Source organism: Gadus macrocephalus, chromosome 19 (genome assembly GCF_031168955.1).
Source record: "Gadus macrocephalus chromosome 19, ASM3116895v1".
Lineage (NCBI taxonomy): Eukaryota > Metazoa > Chordata > Actinopteri > Gadiformes > Gadidae > Gadus > Gadus macrocephalus.
The window spans coordinates 15,145,191-15,167,903 of record NC_082400.1 but is presented as its reverse complement, the minus strand read 5'-3'; the positions used below and the strand labels follow the sequence as shown (position 1 = coordinate 15,167,903).

The 22,713-nt window shown below is 46.9% G+C and overlaps 3 protein-coding genes across 4 annotated transcripts; 1 reads left to right on the top strand and 2 right to left on the bottom strand.

Annotated features, from left to right (window-relative positions):
• Window positions 1-547: 547 nt before the first annotated feature.
• On the bottom strand, window positions 548-4,859 carry LOC132447589 (acyl-coenzyme A thioesterase 1-like). 2 transcript variants are annotated; one of them, XM_060038437.1, is made up of 10 exons: window positions 4,205-4,859; window positions 3,688-3,787; window positions 3,368-3,558; window positions 2,929-3,089; window positions 2,535-2,654; window positions 2,352-2,434; window positions 1,918-2,005; window positions 1,747-1,827; window positions 966-1,107; window positions 548-693 (listed from the first exon to the last, which is right to left on the bottom strand). In XM_060038437.1, the coding sequence occupies exons 1-10, from the start codon at window positions 4,389-4,391 to the stop codon at window positions 563-565; spliced, it is 1,284 nt and encodes a 427-aa protein (XP_059894420.1). In that variant the 5' UTR covers window positions 4,392-4,859; the 3' UTR covers window positions 548-562. The 2 variants fall into 2 exon arrangements, with proteins under 2 accessions (XP_059894420.1, XP_059894419.1); XM_060038436.1 differs by having other exon boundaries at window positions 1,918-2,011; window positions 4,205-4,857.
• A 728-nt stretch (window positions 4,860-5,587) lies between these two features.
• pnpla8 (patatin-like phospholipase domain containing 8) lies at window positions 5,588-22,066 on the top strand. The gene is made up of 10 exons (XM_060038433.1): window positions 5,588-5,865; window positions 7,003-8,212; window positions 10,345-10,494; window positions 11,638-11,789; window positions 12,737-12,831; window positions 13,263-13,434; window positions 14,305-14,362; window positions 14,628-14,822; window positions 18,476-18,671; window positions 19,828-22,066. The coding sequence occupies exons 2-10, from the start codon at window positions 7,217-7,219 to the stop codon at window positions 20,103-20,105; spliced, it is 2,292 nt and encodes a 763-aa protein (XP_059894416.1). The 5' UTR covers window positions 5,588-5,865; window positions 7,003-7,216; the 3' UTR covers window positions 20,106-22,066.
• akap14 (A-kinase anchoring protein 14) lies at window positions 5,861-6,863 on the bottom strand. The gene has a single exon (XM_060038442.1). The coding sequence runs from the start codon at window positions 6,658-6,660 to the stop codon at window positions 6,121-6,123; it is 540 nt and encodes a 179-aa protein (XP_059894425.1). The 5' UTR covers window positions 6,661-6,863; the 3' UTR covers window positions 5,861-6,120.
• Window positions 22,067-22,713: the final 647 nt, after the last annotated feature.

The window sequence follows — 22,713 nt, the reverse complement described above, 5'->3', positions numbered from 1 at the left end:
CGAATGACTCGATGAGGTAGTATTGGATGTCATGACACAGCTTCTTGGCAAATACTGCCCACCGTAGTTTTTTAGCAAGCGAGCACTATTAGTTTGAATGCAATATACAATTGTACCACTAGATGGGAGTCATTTTTACAGTTTCCCTTTAAACTTTGTTGCTGGGCTGGATCAATCTGTTAACAAACATTTACAAACTTTTTTTTCTTGCTATTTTCATTCAACTTTATCTTATCTTAAACTGTATCTTATCGAACGATTTCAATAACATTTATATCATATTCCGAAAAGAAAATATTAACATATTTTGTTGTCCATTTGTTGTGCATTTACCTGGAACAATCAAAGTACGCAGACGCTTGACTGATAACCAATACGTAACAAGCGCGCATTTAAATCGACCAATCCAGACGTTTGGTCTACACGCCGACCGGATGTTACTGTTTTATCTCATGAGTTGTGTACGATATCTATGGCCCATAGTTGGATTCATATTATTAGTTTCGGGCTCACATCTTGACCATTTCGTGTCAAAAAAACAAAACTCGTGTGTGTGACACATTCATAGTTTGGCCTGGGGAGCCAGGGTGGGTTGGATACACAGATGCTCCTTCAAGAAGTTTAAGATCCTCTTCCAAGAATATTCTTGAGCAACTGCATGACCTTTGGGCTCTCCTCCCCACAGCATTATCACTATAACACACACACACACACACACACACACACACACACACGCACAAAATAAACACACCACTCACTTCAACATGATCGTTAATGACAAAGGTATTATTGGTTACTTGAAAGCGACATATCCCTACTTTTCGTTTCTAAAGTGGCTGATAATATATTTTATTTCAATACATGACTATTTATTACTAGTCATTCAGCAGGTACTTTTATCCATAAAAATTGTAGGTTCTTCATGTGCACAGCAGGTTATGTTGAGCATGTCCGCACAAGCTCACCTTTCTCTCTGGTATGTTGAACGATGAAGTTGCTGGCCCTGATATGTGGGGTGAAGGGGGGCTCGATAAGATGACCCGCTTTGGGGTACGTCAGGGTGGTCAGCAGGTGTTTGTTGCCAGCAACAGACATCATATTGGCTATCTGAAAGGGCAGAAATGGCTTCTTAAACAATAGCTTCTAAAATAAGAGCAAACTAGTTAGTCCGATTATTACGTACATGTATAATATTTATATCTATCCTCATGAAATCATACTCTTTGTTTCGTACATTAAGTGGATTTGGTTGGCTTTTAAACATGGCTTAGAAAAGTAAGGTGGGTGCATAATCAACATCATAAATCTATACAATTTTTGATGTACATAAGATACGTTTGGTTAGATTTTTATAATGTGCTTAGCATCTGAAGTCTTCTCGTTATAGCCTCGTCGCTCAGATGATTTATTTCATAAATTATTTTATGTTGCTCAACTTCGACCATCCGTCTCTCGTCGTCCATGTTGCCGACCCTCTGAGACCCTTTGATCGATTGACTGCTGACCTGGTGCCACCGGTCATGACGTAATGTTGATGTGAAGTTGTGATAGGCTACAGGAGCTGAGTATTGTGTTTTATTTTGAAAATTGTCCGGATGCTGCTGAGACGTTCCGCAGCGCGCCCGGTCGGGGATGGTTTCATTGATCAGAGCGGCAGCGATCAGCAGCGATCAGCAGCGATCAGCAGCGGTGACCGCGGCGCTTATGTCCCCGGTGGAAATCAGGCGTAAGTGCGTGTGAACTCACATCTTCTGCGGACTCTGTAGTGGCCCAGTTCTGATCGTCGTCTCCGTTGACAAGCAGCAGCGGACACTCAATTCTCCCCACCTGGCAGAAATAGTCCACCAGAGTCCTCACAATGAATGTCGTATCCCTAAGTGGTTTAGTTGGAAATACACAGTGTTTTATAGCACCTACGTCAACTCTCAAGGCTGGGTCCGTGGGGATCGGTAGAATCATGTTTCGCCATATCACGTTGTTTTCTTCATCCTTCCCAACTTTCTCACTGTTCCTTGAGGGAGACAGGGGGTCGATCTCAGCATTACAATTACACTTGACTTTGGAGCCGTTGTACATGCAAAGTTTAAAATAAAGGGCCCCTAGTTTCCCAGCCTCAAACAGGTGTGAGCTCAAATCTGTCACCAAAAGTGAGAGTGTGCACTAAGGTGCATTATGGATGGATCCCACCCCGGCCTACCCATTGGTACAGTCCACCAGGGACGTGACCGGGGGTTTCATATCTTATCCATCATGCTTCTTATTGGACACTCCCACTTGTGATGTCACCAGTGGCTGGGTAGACTGTGGTACAATCGGGACCCTTTAATAATGCTACGTGTCAGGTGACCTACCTAACCCTTGCCTCTGCCAATAGATCCATGGGTGTGGTTATTGGGTAGGCGTGACTGCCGCTGATACAAACACAGCAACGAGGCTAAGGATAAAACAAAGGGTTAAAACAAAGTCACTGTGGGAAAGGAAATGCAGGATGTGTCATCATGAAAATGTGTGAGATATATACATTCAATTCTTACTCTGCTGATCTGGGAGTAAGCGGCTACAGTCAGGGCCACTGAAGTGCCAAAGGAAAGGCCAAGAATGCCCACCCGGTCGGTGATAACCTGCGGGTGGTCTTGGATGATCTGAAACGCTGTCTGAGTATAAAACGGAACATGAATGAGGAACAAATAAAATGTACCGAATTAGCCATGAAGTCATTTAACAGACACTTGCATCAAAAGCTTTCGGCTGGGACCCAAACATCTGAACCACTGGACTATCCTTTGGCCTTCCCCAATATAAAACACCGTAATACGAATACTTCTGAGGGGAGGCATTAAACACTTCCAGTCCAAGTAGGTTCAGAGTTCAATCCCTTGGACTCTTGCCCCTTGATACCGGCCACACAAGTAGAGACACGTGCAGCACCTCAAAGTAGCCCATCCGCATATCCGTGGGAGTGTCCCCAGGGTCGATGTATTTGAGGGCCATGGACGCAAAACCGCGGGACGCGAGCAGGGCTGAGCGGTACTCCACCAGTCCGCCTCCCCCACCCCACATGTCCAGCACACCGGGGAAGGGCCCAGGGCCTGAGAGAGAGAGAGAGAGAGAGAGAGAGAGAGAGAGAGAGAGAGAGAGAGAGAGAGAGAGAGAGAGAGAGAGAGAGAGAGAGAGAGAGAGAGAGAGAGAGAGAGAGAGAGAGAGAGAGAGAGAGAGAGAGCGGAAAGAGAGAGAGATCTTTAGGGAGGAGGGGTGGATGGGATGGATTCTTTTTTTTTTGAGAGAGAGAGCTTTCTGTATTTATTGAATACAGTGTCGTAAAGTTGATCCATGCATACACACACACACACACACACACAAATTATACCCGGAGGAATGAAGAAAGTGCCAACGACTCCTCGCTCCTCGACTGCGATGCGTTTGACGCCGGGCGCCATGTACCACCTCTCCGCTACCACCGAGGCCACGGGAGGCAGCTCTCTGAAGCCCGCGGTCAGGTGACCTCTGTACACCGATATTAGCAGCGTCATGGGGACGTCAACGTGCGTCTTTCTCAACCTAAATCACAGCGGTGAAAATGACAAAACAGACGGCAATATTAATTACATATATATTTATTATATTATTACAATAAATAACAATGCATTAGGATTTCTTCATCATTCATTGTGTTGATTGTGGACCTACCTAAGCCCCCTTCTACTGCCTGGAACGGGTCGCATGCTCCACAGCAGTCCCATACATTCCCTTCCGCTGTAAGTTCCCCCGAAACTTTCATCTTCAGACACTACACAAAAAGTGGGCGTCAGTTGTGTTTTCAAGGTTAAAGAATTAGCTAAAGCTACAATATTTTGGATAAAAGTGTTTGTTTATATAACTGGTATAACAGGATATTAAGTATACATGCATAATCGGCTCAAAAACAAACATGGAGAGGAACAATGATAGCTACAATGTGACTGTTTCTAATTCACCATTTGTGCAAGGAGAAAATAACCTCATTATTCTGGTCACGGTGCAGCAAAAGACCATGGTACTTGAGCAGAATGGAACCTACGATGATTCACTGTCCCGATGTGGTCGTTCAGTAGAATAAAGCGGAACCTACCATTAACCGTCCCACTGTGGTCGTTCAGTAGAATAAAGTGGAACCTACCTTTCACCGTCCCGCTGTGGTCGTTCAGTAGAGTAAAGTGGAACCTACCTTTCACCGTCCCGCTGTGGTCGCTGCAGTAATGCCCGAAGGCTTCCCAGTGGTCCTGGTCCTCGGAGCGGTGGAGACAGTGCAGAGTCACTGGGCATGCAGGGGGGAGATTCTCCACCTCCACTCGGAACTTTTCGTCCACGAGTCCCCGTGAGGGATGAACAGACAACATAATAGTCCCTGCCATGAATTTATTTCCCAAGAGGTAACGCCGGCAGTAGAGAAAACTAGTCGAAAGTAAGTAACTAAGTTACGAAAGTCGAGATCGAAAAGGGCGAGATACTACAAAACGAATACTACATACGATTGTGGGTAAACGTTTCGTTCGAGCACTGAGTGTCCCTGTCATCAGAGATCATTATGTAGAATTGATACATTTCACGCATGCGCAATGAACAGTGTCGCTGTAACAAATCCCAAACAGGCCTAAAGAGCACCATAATGTAAGGTCAACAGTGTTATATTGAATTTTGTTTCAAACATGTTACGTGCCCAACATAACAAGACAACTTGAACGCTGCTGACTGTTCATTTTAGTACCATTGGGCCTTTGCAACTTGGTTAAAGTGACTAATTTGGAAGTAGCTCAAGTTAATTACTGGACATGGAAATAACATACATATATGATACACATAGGTCAGGGTCGCATGAACAGAGAGCATTCCTACTCTATTCCCACGTTTACACACAACACGTGGGAATAGAGTAGGAATGCTTTCTATTCATGTCATATTCTGTCGTGCTAAATTGAGGGGATGACATTATAATACCGATTGAGATTTAGCAACATTAATTCTAATGGACAGGGTGGACAGTCGGCACCCGTCAGCAGGTATTATTAATATTATTTCGGGGTAGGCCCTAATAGTAACAGAAATATTAGGTTATATTGCATCATATTTTCTTGCCTCTTCATTGGTATAACGTGGCGTGTGTGTACAAAGTCCTAGTTTAAGTACGTGCCCCCGGCTTTCTGGAGATTATTTACTTTGAACTCAAAAGGGAAATTATGTATTTTTAGAGGATCAGGCCAAACATTTTGAAATAGGCCTAAGGAAGAACAAATTACCCATATTCTTGTCTCAATGTATACTTAATGTGCATACATGCCTACACCAATTAAATTAATTGGTTGAGAGAGAGAGAGAGAGAGAGAGAGAGAGAGAGAGAGAGAGAGAGAGAGAGAGAGAGAGAGAGAGAGAGAGAGAGAGGGGGAGGGAGAGAGAGAGAGAGAGAGAGAGAGAGAGAGAGAGAGAGAGAGAGAGAGAGAGAGAGAGAGAGAGAGAGAGAGAGAGAGAGAGAGAGAGAGAGAATGTGGCATGTATTCGATGCAGGCGTAATTAATAATGCATACTTTTATTACTATTAATATACAAATCCATATGGAATGATTCATGTTTGCTACTGATCTGATTGGTCGAACTAATTACATTTTCCGAGCCATCAGATGAAAAATAAAAAGAGAAAGAAAGATAGACAGATTAAAACCGAAGAAGAACAATAGTTTATGCAACTGATAATAATAAAACGTATTTGAAAGTAATATATCCAGAAACCGGAAGTGCTCCGGCCACACCACACACACGTCACTTCCTCTTTACATCTACCAAAACAGTACCTGGACGAGGAAAGCATTTAGAATAGGATACGGTTTTCTAAAGGTAAGGGTCAAGTCCTTTTCTATTTAAATAGCTCTTCACTTAACCCGTTGAACCGGTAACAAATACATGTAAATAAGTCAAAACACAGCTTGGAACGAACATGAGATGTTGACTACCGCCGCCTAACATTACCAATGAAGACGACGCGATTGGCATGCTGAACATTAATATCAGATTAAACAACAACCCTTGAAACGATAAAAGTCGTTCTTCATAACATGTGAAAGTGGTAATCGATTGATTGGGTTTAGAAGTCTAGAAGTCAACCGCCCGTCTGAGTAGCTCTTTGCTGTGGACCAAGTCCTCCAGCCACTTCTCCCTGAACGCAGTCTTCCCCGCCAAGTGCACCAGCTGGTTGGACTCTAAGGTGTAGCACACCTCCACCCGTTCAGTCTGAGGCCTCAACCTCGAAAGCCGCACGGAGAAGCAGACCGAGGCGGTGTCTCTAGGGACGGGCGACTGGCGGGTCGGGATGCTCAACCGCGCCCTGTAGCGGTGGAGGCTGTGGTACTCCTCCTCGATGGTCTCCAGGAACGCCAGGTTGAGGACCCAGCGGGGACTCAGCCCCCATGTGCTGATGTACTCCATGATCTGTCTCCGGCCGAGCTCCACGCTGAAGTCCCTACAAGACACCCAGTCCATGTTCTGACCCGGGTGGTCCACCTTCTGGGTGGTTTTCATCTGGTCGTCGTGGCCGAGGTCCTTCATCACGGCCCTGTTGGCTCTCTCCAGAACCACTGTCACCAGTTCCTCCGCCCTTAGACTCGTATTGGACGACGGTCTGTCCTCCTCCATAGTGTCCTACTGTCGCTCCCCGGTATTTATCTAGTTACTTTCTGATCCAGTGGATTGAAGAAACCAAAAGACCCGATCTTTGGCTCCGTTTAATCAATAAGTAACGTTCAGGTTAAAGTGAACATGTGATCGTATTGTTGTTGTTGTTGTTTGGATGGGGCCAGTAAGTTACCGACCGTTGATTGTTTCAGTGTTGTGTTGAAATGTCACCATGGCAACCAGGGAGACAGGGCCCTCTGTCGGGCCTCTCTTCAGTTTATGTTGATGTTCAAACAACTGTCTGAACCGTGTGCGTTTTCACTGCTTCAATTCTTGACTTTCTCTAATTCATTCTTTTCTCAGATACCAGGACAACTCAAACATATATATATATATATATATTAATATTATACATATATATTTATATATATTTCATCCACCGATTGTACTAATAAATCGGCTTTAGCCCCTGCAAGAGTGCCCAAGATGGTACATCACTCTATATAGGAATCCCAAGCCCAGAGGGAGGTACTAGTTAGTGTATTAACCAACGGAGGACCTTCCAGTCCAGAGACGCATGTCCCGGATCAGGAGCACACTCGACAGCGTCTCTCGAGTGGTCGGCAGCAAGGACCTGATCTCCAAGCTCTCCCGCTTACGGCTCGGTAGCTCAACGGTCGACGGGTCCAATGCGGGCGAGGTTCGGGTCAACGCGGAACCCCCCAGCGCCGCCTCCTCCTCCAGCGCCGCCCAGACCAGCATGACGGCGCCCGGGTTGGACCGGAACATGCGTGTAGAAGGAGAGTCCCAGCGGCAACCTGACAAAGAGGAGCCTTATGTGGCGACCTCCCCCATGACCGGCTCGGCACCTTCGGCGAGCGCCGGCGACGCGTCCGCGACGAGCTCCCCGCCGTCCGCCTCTTCCGTGGCCAAGCAGACGCTGCAGCTGTTCCACCCGTCGACCCTCTCCGCCAACGTGGACGAGACCTACAACACGTTCGCCAAGCACGTCAACAGCTACTTTAGCGTCGGCGCGGACGAACAGGGGGACGGTACAGAAGGACAGCAAAAACAACAACAGCAGCAACAACGACGACGGCATGGGGACCACGTCCGCGATCACCCCCAGCACCACCACCGAACGCCCGAGACGGCCGTAGAACACCTTCCCCTCGCCGTCCCTGTCGCAGGCCAATCCAAGCCCGAGGAACCCCGCGCTGCTGCCCCCTCCTCCGGATCCCCCTCTCCTCCTCCGCCTGGCAAGGGGACTCCTCTGACGGAGAACGCTTCGCCGACTCCAGCTCCGCCACCACCCACTACCTCCGCCAAGAAGGGCTTCACCCAGTACCTGTCCTACCCCACGCCCAGCATGCAGGCCTTCGTGGGCAGCTACATCGCACCGCTCGTCCCCAAGTTCCGTGTGGAGGCCAAGAGCATCGCAGTCGAGAAGGAGAACGGGCGGGCCCCCGGGGAGGCCGTGGAGAAGGGGAAGAAGAAGAAGAAGGAGGTGGAGGAGGTGGAGAAGAAGGAGGAGGAGAGCGCCAGGAAGCTGCTGCTGACTCAGAGAGAGAAGGTAAGGCCGATGGCATTATTTATTTATGGTTTATTCGACAGGGACAGAGACGGTGTACATAGACTTACAGAACAGCTATCCAAAACAAGTGTCATAGTGCTTATAGCGGATGCTAATTTGCAACACCCGTCCCAAAATCCGCCGTAGGAAATTGGGAAGTAGTGAAGAATGCGCAGGGAAGTGGGCAGCTGTTCAGTCCTATGAAGGTTGTGCCGCATGTGGAATTTGATTTGCACTACTTCCCAACTTTGATGGTATGCTTTGATTTGTTTTCAGTCTCACTTGTAAGGCAAGGCAAGGCAAGGCACAATTTTTTATATAGCACATTTTCGTGCCAGGGTAATTCAAAGTGCTTCACATGCAAAAATGAAAAATGAATAAAATAGGAAAGCGCATTTATACTCTAAAAGTGTACGTTAAAAAAAATGTTTAATAATAAGACCATAAAAACCATGAAAACGTAAAATCCCTAAAAGCAGAAAAAGTGTTTGCGTAGATGAGTGAGGGGAGAGCTCTAAGGAATGTTGGGATGGAGAGACCTCGGCATAGGCGAGGGAGAAGAGGTGTGTCTTTAGCCTGCTTTTAAAACAGCTTGTTGTTGGAGCAGTTTTTGTGTACTCGGGTAAGCAGTTCCAAACTTGAACAGCATGTGAGCTAAAAGCAGCTTCTCCCTGTTTTGTTCTGGTAGTGGGTGGGATCAGGAGGACCCTTTCTTGGGATCTGAGAGACCTGGTAGGGGTGTAGTGCAGCAATAGGTCTGTCAGGTAGACAGGGCCAGTTCCATTTAGAGACTTAAAAACCAATAATAAAATCTTAAAATCAATTCTGAACTGAACTGGTAGCCTGTGGAGGTGTTTAAGCAGTGGTGTAATGTGGTCTGTCCTTTTAGCCCTCATCAGGATTCTGGCTGCCGCGTTTCGGATCAGCTGGAGCTGTCTGATAGTTTTCTTGGGCAGGCCTGTAAGGAGACCATTACAATAGTCCAACCTACTGGAAACAAAGGCATGGATAAGTTTTTCGAGGTCATCTTGTGACATGAAATTCTTATATTTCGAGATGTGTTTTAGGTGGTAGTAGGAGGATTTTGTGATGGCTTTGATGTGGGAGTTAAAAGAGAGTTCACTGTCCAACTGCACACCCAGGTTTTTTTACCGTTGTTTTGACTAGGTAGCCACTGCAGGTCAGTTTGGATGAGATGCGGTCTCTGAGATCCTTTTTTCCAAAAACTATTATTTCCGTTTTCTCGTTGTTCAGCTGCAGAAAGTTAGTGCTCATCCAGTTTTTAACATCTTCCACACAGCAGATCAGTGTGTCCAGTGGGTTGAGGTCGTTGGGGGAGAGGGAAAAATAAAGCTGTGTATCGTCAGCGTAGCTGTGGTAGGAAAGTCACTATAGATCGTGTATCCGTGTGCTGATAAATTCCTAAAAGTAAATGTAAATTGTCAGAGGATCCGCTTGATGCAAAGAAGAAACCTTCAGGAAAACAGAACGTCATGATGATATTAATTCCAAAGATGTCTATTTCATTTTGATTATTATCGACAATCTACTTATGAGGCAGACCCTTTTATTCAAAGAAATGGAGAGATTTCCCATATACATGATTAAGGAGCAGGTAGGGGTTTGGTTTGATCATGGAGGCCTACTGCCTACAAATTGGCTGTGTATCTTGGGGATCAAACCTGGTACCTTTTGGACTGGGGTAGAACCCCCTGCCTTGCCCAGGTTTCTTCATTCAACGCTATATACTACAAATGGAAACATGGTTGATTGTACTTCGTTTCCAACTGCGTTTCATCTGGAGCTGGAGCTCAGACGGTCGTAGCGATCCTCAAGGGCTGATTATGGTCCCACGTTCAACCCGACCCAATGACCCCGCAGACGCTCCGACGCAGTCGCAAACCTTTATGGTTCAGCGTCGGGTTTGAGTAAGCGGACCAATCGTAGCCCTTGCTGCTGCGTCCCCTCGACGGAAGGCTACAATTTTTGGGAGGAGCCCGTCACGCCCTTTGCGGTAGCCGCAAGGAGGGTCCGCAAGGACGTAAGGGGTCTGTAATCTCCTCGCGCTGCGTGAACGTGGGACCGTAATCAGCCCTTCAGTCTGTCTCCTCCTCCTCCTCCTCCTCCCCCAGATCATCGCCAGGGTGAGTGTGGACAACCGCACCCGGGCGCTGGTGAAGGGCCTGCAGAGCGTCACCGACGTCAGGCTGCTGACTGGCCGCGTGGAGGAGCTCAGCCGCCATCTTCTTGAGTTCCCAGAGACCCGCGGCGTGGCCGTCAAGGTACGCGGGCTGTGTTGGCGTCGGGCAAAAGCAGTGGTTGACGCCGTCGTCAATTTAGTCGGTGCAGTCGTTTTTTTTTTTTTTTAAGTGGAGTATTAAAGGCGCTGTAGGTAGGATTTCAGAGTTGTGAAGAGAGATCAGAAGAGAGCATGGAGGGCCGAAGAAAAAGTCCCCTTCTTCTCTGCGCCATCTCATCCTACGTTTCTCTGCCATTGCTACGTGTTGCATTTCCCGAAACCTGTGATTGACAGGCAAGATGAATGAGCTGATCCAATCAAGGAAGAGATGCCCAGATTGGTTACACAGTATATAAGCCAGGAGCAGTGTAAAGGCTAATCACTCAACTCAATGAACTCACCGCAGTGAACTCAAAACAGATATTCTCTAAATGTTTGTCAAAAGAGACTTGAGCCTTGTTTCCACCGCAGGAACTTTACCCATGAACTAGGAACCTTTGGGGATCTCGTTGTGTCTCACCGCAGGAACTAGGATCCACATCGAGTTCCGGGACATTATTTGACCTACAAAACAACCCTGCTCTAATTTGAGTCCATACGAAGACACAAAACAACTGCTGTTTTAGTTTTCCTTTTTTTCTCTCATTCACGAATAGCCCTCATCTGTAGTCCTTTTTCCATCAAAAAGATAATGCGCTTTAAAATGATGCGCATCAAAAGTTAGTGCGACATATGTGATGGAAAAAGGGTTATATCGCTCTAACGCCGATTTTGTCGCACTAAGTTAATTCGCTCTGCAGAGGTGGTTTTGGGAAAGTTCTAGCGACATAAAAGTAATGGAAAACGGCTGAAGCGATATAGAATGTCGCGCATGCGCATTGGTGATGGAAAATCATCTAGCGGGTCAGAAAAATGCGCTTCAACACGGGGCATTGTGACACAATTTTAATTCGCTATAATCATTCTGTCGATGGAAAACCGTTTAGGCGCTTCTTATGTCGCTACAAATTAATTCGCTTGAAAATCTGATGGAAAAAGGACTTGTGTTTCCTTTAAATGAAACGAGCCACTCTATTCAGCCGCTTTGCAGATGCTTTTTGCGTTGACACGCTGAACCCCTGAGCTGAACCCCTCCCTCTCCCTCTCTCACACCCCCACCCCCCCCCCCCCCCCTCCCCCCTTCCAGGAGCGAGCCCTGCCCCGCCTGCTCCGCCTGCGGCAGGCCAGCGACCCCCCCCTCCAGGCGGCCGTCAGGGAGGCGCTGGCCCTGGTGGGGTACACCGACCCCGTCAGGGGGCGGGGCATCCGGGTGCTGACCATCGACGGAGGCGGGACCAGGTGAACACGATAGACCGCTGAAGAATAAGCCCCGCCTCCGAGGCTCCCGGTTCCTTCGGTCAAATTACTATAGGAAATACACAAGGTTTAAGAATGATCATACATAACATTTCTTCCATCTAGTTTCGACTGGGTTTTTAGGATTGCCGTTAAAGCAGAATTAATAATCGTTTGCTACTTTAACGCCACCGAAAATCTCAAAACCCAGTCGAAACTAGATGGAAAAAGTGTGTAGTTCAAAACGTGACCCAGCTTTTACTTCTTCGACCACCTACAGAGTTTGTTATGTACAAAATGTTCCAAAAGCGCCAGGTTATTTCCCACAGACATCGGACCGAGGGAACCGGAGCCTCAGAGGCGAGACTTATTCTCCAGGGGTCTATTAGACAAGCCCTCCAGAATCAAGACTTTTGAATACCAAGGGCTAAGGGCTCAAGTCTGATGGGATCAGTGGGGCGGCTGAAAGAAAAGAGTAGAGACAGAGATGAGTTAATCATGCTGCAGGGAGGGGATCTGTAACCTGAGGTTGATTACGTAATCTCTGCTAATCTGTTACTCAGAAGGGACTAGATCATCTCGGGTACAGTTAACTACGGCTGGCCTTGTTTGTGTCGGGAGATAATGCACGACTTACAGATCCACGACCGGCAGCAACACAATTCATTGAAGCAAATCCGCCCAGTTCACCCAGATCTAGGATCGTCTCAACATTAGGCTTTGGATAAGATTCTAATAATCTATCATCTTTATGAATATAAATCTGATATGGGAAACTAGGGAAGAAACAACAGCAAACAAGCATCTAAAAGAGTATAACATGCAGCACACAGGAGATTACCGTGGAATGAAACCTTAATAAATAGAAGTGAAATACTTATGCAGAAGTATCATACAGCTGAGAAGACATTTTGTGCTTATTACTGACTTCATTATTGTGTTGGCTACAGGGGCCTGATGGCACTCCAGACTTTACACAAGCTGCAGGAGCTCACTGGAAAACCAATCCATCAACTGTTCGACTACATCTGTGGAGTCAGCACAGGTAGGCCCTCTGAACCTATGGGCCACCCTCCCTCTCAGTTTTTCACTATCTTTGAATAATGGAAGGACGATACCTGTGCTTTTCTCAAGGCTTTCATTGTCGTACTTGACCATGACCCAATTGCAGACCTCAAATTTTGACCTTAATTAGGAATCGTTGGGGTTTTATTGTTTATAAATCGTGGGGAGGGGGAGCTAAATAACATTTACATAAATCCATGCTATTCAATCATTTGATCATTAAAGGAAATCTTAACATTGGGCTGCAAGTATGTTTACTGACCGGGACACCTATGTACTCGTAGTGGACTCATGTCTGCCGATTGTTCCTGAAGCTTCTGGTTCCTACCTGTTTGTCTGTCTGTCTGACTGCCTGTCTTCCTGTCCGTCTGTCCGTCTGTCCGTCTGTCCGTCTGTCCTACCCCCCCCCAGGAGCCATCCTGGCCTTCATGCTGGGGGTGTTCCAGATCCCCCTGGAGGAGTGTGAGGAAATGTACCGCAAGCTGGGCTCGGACGTCTTCAAGCAGAACGTCATCGTGGGCACGGTGAAGATGGGCTGGAGCCACGCCTTCTACGACAGCCAAGTGTGGGAGAACCTCCTCAAGTAAGTCCGGCCGTTGCCCGCCCTGGGGCTGTGGTTCTCCTTCTCCACCACTGTTTTACCGTCTAGTTATTTAAAGGGGACATATTATACCACCAGGTCTGAGTATGATTAGCCATTACGAGCCCGTTTTGAAAATGTGCATCTTCTGACATCACAAGTTGGCGTGTTGTTAGAAGCTGCACATTTGCAAAACGGCTTGTAACGGCTAATCACACACACACCGTGGTGGTATAGTATGTCCCCTTTAATATAAGGCTCAACTCGCTATTAAACCTTGACGACTGGCTGCTGCAAGCGTAATGTAGTAATTATAACAAAAGTAAGGCCAGAATAGCCCCCCAATTTGGGTTATTAATATTGCCAGATAGATGTTTCGGGCAAGACAACATTCTTCATCGGGTATTCTGGTAATGCACAATCAATATACACAGATGGTGTTAATCATAGGTAACCACAGCCAACACTGCAATTGCATCCAACTAAGGGAACCACAACCTTTCCAGGCAAAGTATCATGATGTAGGATACCTAAAAATAAAAAACTAAGACGCACAGCACTAATTATATTCCCTTCATAAGTAAGAAGGCAATTTAGAGTGCTGTTCTAGCCTTCTCTTTTCTCTTCTAAAGTGACTCTGTGATTTTATGTACTGGTCATTAAAGAGCAGATCGGCGTTAAGTTAGGGTATCTTGTAGGATGTCTATAGGCTCCTCCTTTGCTTCCTTGATGTCTCCTTTCCTTTCCCCCCCCTCTTGTCTATTTAATTTAGCCATCATCATGTCCGATGTCTCCTTTTCTCTTCTTTATTGGTGACCGATCTTTTGGAAAAGAAATAGAAGCCTTGTTGAGGTCTTTTGTTTTTCTCCTCAGGGAAAGAATGGGCGAGGGACTCATGGTTGAAAGCGCCAGGGGTCCAAACTGTCCTAAAGTAAGCTGATACCCACTCATATATATACTATTAAGAATGTAAAATGATTGATGTATAGACCGAAGTACATAACTTTATCTAACCCACATTGCAAGGCAATGTGGGTTATAAAAGAAGAAAATAAATAATGACGTTTTAATGAATACAAACATAGAAAATATAGATCCTCTCTTCTTGTTCTTTAATTCTCCTCATAATGAAATAAAATGAATTTCATCAGACGCTAATTGCATCTTCATTGTCTGTTGCGTCGTGTCGCCACTAGGTGTCAGCAGTGAGCACCATTGTGAACAGAGGGCTGCCGCTGAAGGCCTACGTGTTCCGCAACTACCGGCTGATGCCCGGGATGCGATCCCACTACCTGGGCGACTGCAAGCACAAGATGTGGCAAGCCATCCGGGCGTCATCAGCTGCTCCGGGATACTTCCAGGAGTTTGTCCTGGGAAAAGACCTTCACCAGGTATGGTTTGAAGTAAACTATATATAAAAAAAAGAAAAGTAAAATGAAGTGAATTTTTTTTCGCATACTGTAGGTCTTCTTCTCCCCCCCCCCCCCCCCCCACCACCACCACCACTACCACCACCACCACCCCCTATGTCAGAGTGTATAATTCTTCAAATAACATCGGTCATCTCAAAGATTTCCGTTTTGTTCTCTCTATTGACATCTTGGGCGATAAGTGGTAATGGTTACTAAATACCATTCATAATTCTGCAAATGCAAGGGCTTACATCATGGGGCCACATGCTGTACCACCCCTGTGTCACCTTATCCAACCATAAATAGACTCAACAAACATAAATTAACAGGAAAATGCCTTCGCATGAATACATTTTGTGGACTAAAATATTTCCAAACATCCAAGTAATCTACCAAAGCTTTAACAGGCCCACTAAAATACTTCAGTGGGGAAGATGACCATATGTTTGTGCTCATCCCTCTAATATATTCCTACGGGGGTTTAACATGAATAATCCTGGTTAAATGATGATGTGGTGTTACTGTGTCCTGTTATATGTTGCACGAGAGGCGGGCCAAGTTTTAGCTGCTAGCAGAACTGATGAAGGACAACACTGTCATCAATATCCCTTCCTGGAGAAATCGAACCATGAATACAAATTACTTGGATTGCTCTATTGATCTTCATAGTCCGTCATGTTCGAAGAATTCATCTGCGTCCTTCAACTATTAGTCATAGGAAGCACAGACCTGAATGCATTCTGGATCAGTTCTAGATACGGTGCCGTTTGACTTCGATGCATCCATTTGTTTTAAGAATGTTTACAATAGTTAACAACATTGATAGCTTGGCTTCAAGCGGTACATGGAAACAAACAAAAAAGTAGTGTCTGCTTTATAACATAAAATATGAAATCATAATTTATACACAACTCTAACAAGGAATGCAAAGATCAGCAGAATATGCCAAAATGTAAGCAGCTCCTTAAATAAAATAGGACTAGTTCTTTAGAGAGGAATTACAGGAGGAGTAAAACAGATCACCTTGCTTCTGTTGTTGTGGTCATCTCTCTCTCTCGCTCTCTCTCTCTCTCTCTCTCTCTCTCTCTCGCTCTCGCTCTCGCTCTCTCTCTAGCTCTCTCACTTTCTATTCTTTGTCATTTGTTCTAATTATTTTTGGTTGCTAATAAACGTTTAGTTTGACCCTGAAACAAAAAGAAAAAGAAAGAAGAAAGATGGACAGAGAGCAAGAAAGAAATAGATTAAAATGTCCCAGCAATGTCTAAACTCCAATTCCTTTCTTCTCTGACCATTTCATCTTTAGGGAGCCATTCAGAGTGAGTGGTTATATTCGTTAGAGTTGATTTCAGGCCTTAGTCATTAGCGACCAGCTTTGGCCACAAACACAGAAGGCTTAAACTCCCCCTCTGTGATGCTAGCTCCTGGTGGGATAGTTGGTCTAATTGAGCACCCCCTTTCTCCCCTAGATACCTTAATTACCAGCCCTAATCTTCAATGCTCACGCCGCCCTATTTACTGCTCTGGGACCCTGCACCAGACCTCACCAGCGGGCTTTTCAACCCAAAGGCTTAACTCTTTTCTGGGCATGGGATGCAGCCTGCAGCCCCCGGCCCCTTTTGAGTCGGTGAAGGAATGTACAGGTTGTTTGAGGCACTCGGCCTGGCCTTAGCGACTCTGGAATAGCGATGATATTCCTATTCTACTGGATGCCTGGACGTTCAAAACTATATTCGTGCTACATCTGTGTCATAATATGATCAGTGGCCTATGATCAATAACTTTCATTTGGACCCCCTTTCATCCTTTCATTTAAACAAAAGGACCACAATGAAAATTTGCTTGATGTTCTTTTTGTGTTCATGCATGTGTTGGCTTGCTGCAAAAATGTATATGCTCATTTTGAATTTAAATCTAAATCAATGACCTTAATCTTTCATATGAAATGAGGGTCAAATCAACAACACCAAAGAGAAGCAAGAGTGGAAGCAGGTCTATCCAAATACCTAGATGAAGAGCTGGGGCTTCACAGTGTTTTTTTTAAAAAGGTCTCCAGGGCTGACTAACGTACCCGTTCTCTGGCCACGCACGTGTGGTTCTGGCCCACGGTCAGCGCTACCATTGCCGCACACCGCTCGCACTCCTACTCTAGTTTTCAGGACCCATGGTGGTATTTCTCAAGAGGAGTGTGCCATTCGGACCATCGCACACACGCGCGCACACACACGCACGCACGCACGCACGCACGCACGCACACACACCAACCGAGGAATTCTCGCTGTGGTTGGAGGAAGTCACACACACGCATACTGCAGTGAATCGAACCGTCAACCTTAATCAATCTCCCTGTCTATTTGTCACGTCTCTAGCAGACAGCACACATATACAGACAGACAGACAGACAGCCAGACAAACCCATGTGTGTGTGTGTGTCTGTCTCCATTCTTATGTGCTATAGTTAAACTCATACTTGCACTAGTATGCTGAGGCCTTCCTACTGATCCTGTATAACGCTCTTTGCCACATGGTCATACATTAGTGTGCTTGTCATTTGATGACTGAGCTTTCCAGGGCTGAACGTTTTGAACCCACTTTTCAAGGCTTTTCAAGGCCATGTATCTCTGGCTTCTTAATGCAACAGATTATCCAGGGTGTGTTTGCCTTCAGGGTCCGCTGCTCACGCTCTCCGTCCGAGTTAAGCTCCATCAATTTCTCCTTCCTCTGCCTTCTTTTATGACGATCATAAAAGCCCTCGATCAAAACAGCAGACGCACGCCACGAACGGTCTCTGCAATGAAAACGTGGAGATTTACAGAGTTCTCCCCATCGCCACGGAGCCCTCATGAGTCTCTCTCCTCCCTCTCCGTTTTCCATGCCTGTCTGTCCTTTTGTCTGTCTGTCTGTCTGTCTGTCTGTCTGTCTGTCTGTCTGTCTGTCGTTTGTCTCTCTTTTTCTTCTTATCTTTTCGCAGCCCTCCCTCACTGAACAGAGCCGTGGGAGGGTGTACGCAAACGATGAGACTGGGATTTGGACATCATGTTAAGGATAAATGTTTTGTCCTGTTTTGATTTTTGTTCGTCTCCTCTCCCTTTTTCCTCTCTTTCGTTCTTTCCTCTCACTCGCTCACTCACTCTCCCTCTCTCCCTCCCCCCCCTCTCTCTCTCTCTCCCCCTCCCTCCCCCCTCCCTCTCTCCCGCTCCCCCTCTCTCTCCCTCCCCCCTCTCTCTCTCCCTCCCCCCCTCTATCCCCCCCTCTCTCTCTCCCTCCCCCCTCTCTCTCTCCCTCCCCCCTCTCTCTCCCCCTCTCTCTCCCCCTCTCTCTCCCCCTCTCTCTCCCTCCCCCTCTCTCTCTCCCTCCCTCCCCCTCTCTCTCCCTCCCTCCCCCTCTCTCTCCCTCCCCCTCTCTCTCCCTCCCCCTCTCTCTCTCTCCCTCCCCCTCCCTCCCTCCCCCTCTCTCTCTCCCTCCCTCCCTCCCCCTCTCTCTCTCTCTCTCTCTCCCTCTCCCTCTCCCTCTCCCTCTCCCTCTCCCTCTCCCTCCCCCTCCCTCTCTCTCCCTCTCCCTCTCCCTCCCTCCCCCTCTCTCCCTCTCCCTCCCCCCCTCTCTCCCTCTCCCTCCCCCTCTCTTCCCCCCCCCAGGACGGGGGCCTACTGATCAACAACCCCACGGCGCTGGCCATCCACGAGTGCAAGTGTCTGTGGCCCGACACGCCGCTGCAGTGCGTGGTGTCGCTGGGCACCGGTCGCTACGACGACGGGGGCAAGCACAGCGCCACGTACACCAGCCTGCGAACCAAGCTCACGCACATCATCAGCAGCGCCACGGACACAGAGGGTGAGTGCGGGGGGGGAGACTTGAAGCAGTGTGCGAAAGTTGTGGTGTGTGTGTGTGTTTTCAGAGAGAATGAGATGGTGTGTGTGTGTGTGAGACTTGAAGCAGTTTGAAAGTTATGTGTGTGTGTGTGTGTGTGTCTGAGACTTGAAACACTGTTTGAAAGTTGTGTGTGTGTGTGTGTGTTAAGAGAGAATGAGATGGTGTGTGTGAGACTTTAAGCAGTTTGTGAAAGTAATGCATGTGTGTGACAGATGCGTGACGCCATACAAATCCAGAGTGTGTTAGTGTGTGTGTGTGTGTTAGAGTGTGTGTGTGTGTCTGTGTGTCAAAGTTAGTGTGTGTGTGAGGGGGCAGATGTGTCTGTGACGCTGTATAGCGACCAGGATTAACCCGGGTTATTTATAGACTTCAGATTACATCTGTATTGGTCCGGGATTCTGCAGCCACTCACTGAGCCATCACAGGGGCATCACTCAACTTGTTTATCTATTAGGGTTTAGTTTATGATGATGGTGTTCAGTCGACTGTGATAAGCTCTGCCGCTCAGCGAACAACATCTGGACTAAATGGCTCAGCACCTCGGAATGGCTTTGGACTCTGTCGTAAATCAGGTGAATTGGTCCATTCACAGTCGGCGCAAACTAAGGTAGAAAGAGGGTGAGGGAGGGGGGGAGGGAGGGAGAGAGAGAGAGAGAGGGGAATGGGCGGTGCTATCAGTGACAAGCAGCTTGCTGCGTTCATGTACTCCATCGAGGCCAACTGGATTCCAACATAGTGAGTGGGTCACCTTTTTACCTGTCTTTTTCACCTCTCTCTCTCTTTCTCTCTTTCTCTCTCTCTCTTTCTCTCTTTCTCTCTTTCACTGTCTCTCTGGTTCTGTTTCTCTGTCTCTCTGTCTCCCTGTCCCTCTCTGTCTCTGTCTCTCAATTTAATTCAATTCAATCAAGCTTTTTTGCCACGGGTAACAATCTTTTACATGGCTAATACAGGTGAAGAAATAAGAAATTATTTGATCAAATAAAATAAAATAAAAACAGAAATATATATGTCTATAAAAACTAGGTATAAAAATGTGGTTTGCGAGCATAAAAAATGCAGTTAATAATCACGTCTCCCTCCCTCCCCTCTCCTCTCTATCTCCCCCCTCTCCCCCCAGAGGTGCACACCATGCTGGACGCGCTGCTACCGCCCGACACCTACTTCCGCTTCAACCCCCTGCTGAGCGAGGACGTGCCGCTGGACGAGAGCCGCAGCGAGCGCCTCAACTTCCTGAAGAGCGAGGGCGAGCGCTACATGCTGCGCAACGACGCCAAGCTGCGGCGCGCGGCCGCCGTGTTGGCCGCGCCCAAAGGCCCCGTGCAGCGGCTGGCCGACTGGGCCAAGCTGAAGACGGACATGTACGACGGCCTGCCCTTCACCTCCTCCAAGCTGTAGGCCCATTGGAGGAGAGGGGGCCAGGGGGGCGGGGCTTAAGGAGACGGACATGTACGACGGCCTGCCCTTCACCTCCTCCAAGCTGTAGGCCCATTGGAGGAGAGGGGGCCGGGGGGCGGGGCTTAAGGAGACGGACATGTACGACGGCCTGCCCTTCACCTCCTCCAAGCTGTAGGCCCATTGGAGGAGAGGGGGCCAGGGGGGCGGGGCTTAAGGAGACGGACATGTACGACGGCCTGCCCTTCACCTCCTCCAAGCTGTAGGCCCATTGGAGGAGAGGGGGCCGGGGGGCGGGGCTTAAGGAGACAGACATGTACGACGGCCTGCCCTTCACCTCCTCCAAGCTGTAGGCCCATTGGAGGAGAGGGGGCCAGGGGGCGGGGCTTAAGGAGACAGACATGTGCGACGGCCTGCCCTTCACCTCCTCCAAGCTGTAGGCCCATTGGAGGAGAGGGGGCCGGGGGGCGGGGCTTAAGGAGACGGACATGTACGACGGCCTGCCCTTCACCTCCTCCAAGCTGTAGGCCCATTGGAGGAGAGGGGGCCAGGGGGGCGGGGCTTAAGGAGACGGACATGTGCGACGGCCTGCCCTTCACCTCCTCCAAGCTGTAGTCTCATTGGAGGAGAGGGGGCTGGGAGGCGGGGCTACTGCCCTTCACCTCCTCCAAGCTGTCGGCCCATTGGAGGAGAGGGGGCAGGGGGCGGGGCTTAAGTGGTGGGCCCTCGGCCCATTGGAGGAGAGGGAGAGCAGGAGGCGGGGCTTAGGCAGGGGTTTGAGATTTAGCAGTTGGTAATTCGAAGGTCCAACTAAAAGTAGGAGGGGGAAATGTCTTTAAATGCTTCTGTCCGCACGTTTATACTGATGATATTCAGAGGTGGACGAGGGCAGAGGGAATCATGTTTTGTGCATTGTGTGTGTTGTAACGCAATCGTCACTGAGCTTAAGTTGTTTAACTCCCTAGCTAGAGGACTGGGTTATGCCAATTAGGTATTTCTGAGTTCAGAGATAAAATATTATTATTATTATTTTATTTTTTTTAATTCTTATTTGCTACTGAGTCCCATCACTTTCACTGATCAGTTGTACACCACTGGGAATCTCCTCCATCTCTCTCTGTCCAGCTCTGATTCAAAATGAGCTCAGTGGCATGGGAACCAGCAGAGAAGAGCAAGTGTTGTAAGGGGACCACCTCCATAGATGTATGAGCGGATGACATGATGGACAGGAAGTTTAAATTGGGACGTTTTGATTATTGAGTTGAGGAAAAAAGTACTTGATTGATTGGTTTGAGATGAGAGATGATGAGGTGCCCATATTTGTGTGGTGATACATTTCACTGTCGTTAGTAATAACTGACTAGTATGATATTGGGATAACTGCTCATTTTGTAAATATCCAACATTTCTGTTTTAACACTATTGATGCAACTCTGTCCAAGTAGTACCTTTATACTTTCTTAAGACTCAATGCACTTTGTATAATACTATTGTTAGCTCTCCCGATTTTATCTAAATTATGTTTTAAGTAATGGCAAAAGTCTCAGAAATTGGTCTACCAATACATAATAAACGACTTCATTAAATAGGACATAATGACGGGGTTAATTCTTTCAAATTAAAAGTCCTCAAGATTTTTCCCATAAATATTTCAAATTGATAGTCATTTCATTTTATTTGCTTTATTTAATGGTTAAGAGCATGTTCTACTCTATGAGTACGTTTTATATCAACCATGTTTCGAGAGATTAGTAATTCAATGTTTTGAACTTAAGATGTTGCATGCACAAGAAAGATCGGTCCAAACTTGCCGTGAATAAAACCTTGTATAATTGTAAAACCTCACACAATTCTAACGATGTGAAATTAATTATACCTGCATTGCCTTGAATCCTGCTTTGATCCAGTATTTGACTGCTTGGTAAAAGGATAAAGAGCATTAAAATAATTATCATGAAAAATTATTCACGTTGGGTTTTCATTGTCAATGCTTACTACTTACTTCTTCATCAAATATATTTACACTTTTGAATTGTATTTAAATTAAATTATCTGTAGTTGTCTTTGATGGTCTTCAACCATAATCCTTATTGCCGTCATGTGTTGTTTACAGGGTTGCAGACTACCTAGGCAAAAAAAACAACACATGTTTATGTATTGCCATTTGCCAATAATCAATACTTTCTGTTTTGCCTGAGAACGTGATGGCACCAGATGATAGGGCACCGTCTACAACGTACACTTCATGTGGGGCCAAAAACACAAGCAGCATGTCCAGTATTTTAATTGAATTGAACCTTATCTCCCCCCAGGTGTTTGTTCATATGATAATGTAAGTCTTTCCTAACAAACCCAAGCCCCCTCCTTCCACACTAACAGTTGTCACCAAGCAATGCCAAGCTTGTCGATGATGATAAATTGCTGCTTTTCTCTCCTCTCCCGACCAAATGCATGCAACCGACTACCCGCTCTATCGTCATGGATACATGATCAGCCAATGCTAACATTCCATTGTATCCACTGCTGTGATATGGATTTCGGTGAGTTTCATCACCACTATCAATCTAAAATGAATATGCCACTACTCGTTGGAAATCTTTGTGACAATGCA

Excerpts from the sequence above, each read along its gene's own strand:
- pnpla8 (XM_060038433.1), top strand. The coding sequence starts at position 7,217 with ATGTCCCGGATCAGGAGCACACTCGACAGCGTCTCTCGAGTGGTCGGC. Across the intron at positions 11,790-12,736 it reads ATCGACGGAGGCGGGACCAG|GGGCCTGATGGCACTCCAGA; the intron begins GTGAACACGATA and ends TGTTGGCTACAG. Across the intron at positions 13,435-14,304 it reads GTGTGGGAGAACCTCCTCAA|GGAAAGAATGGGCGAGGGAC; the intron begins GTAAGTCCGGCC and ends TTTTCTCCTCAG.
- akap14 (XM_060038442.1), bottom strand. The coding sequence starts at position 6,660 with ATGGAGGAGGACAGACCGTCGTCCAATACGAGTCTAAGGGCGGAGGAA.
- LOC132447589 (XM_060038436.1), bottom strand. The coding sequence starts at position 4,391 with ATGGCAGGGACTATTATGTTGTCTGTTCATCCCTCACGGGGACTCGTG. Across the intron at positions 2,655-2,928 it reads TGCGGATGGGCTACTTTGAG|ACAGCGTTTCAGATCATCCA; the intron begins GTGCTGCACGTG and ends TTTTATACTCAG. Across the intron at positions 694-965 it reads TCAACATACCAGAGAGAAAG|TGATAATGCTGTGGGGAGGA; the intron begins GTGAGCTTGTGC and ends TGTGTGTTATAG.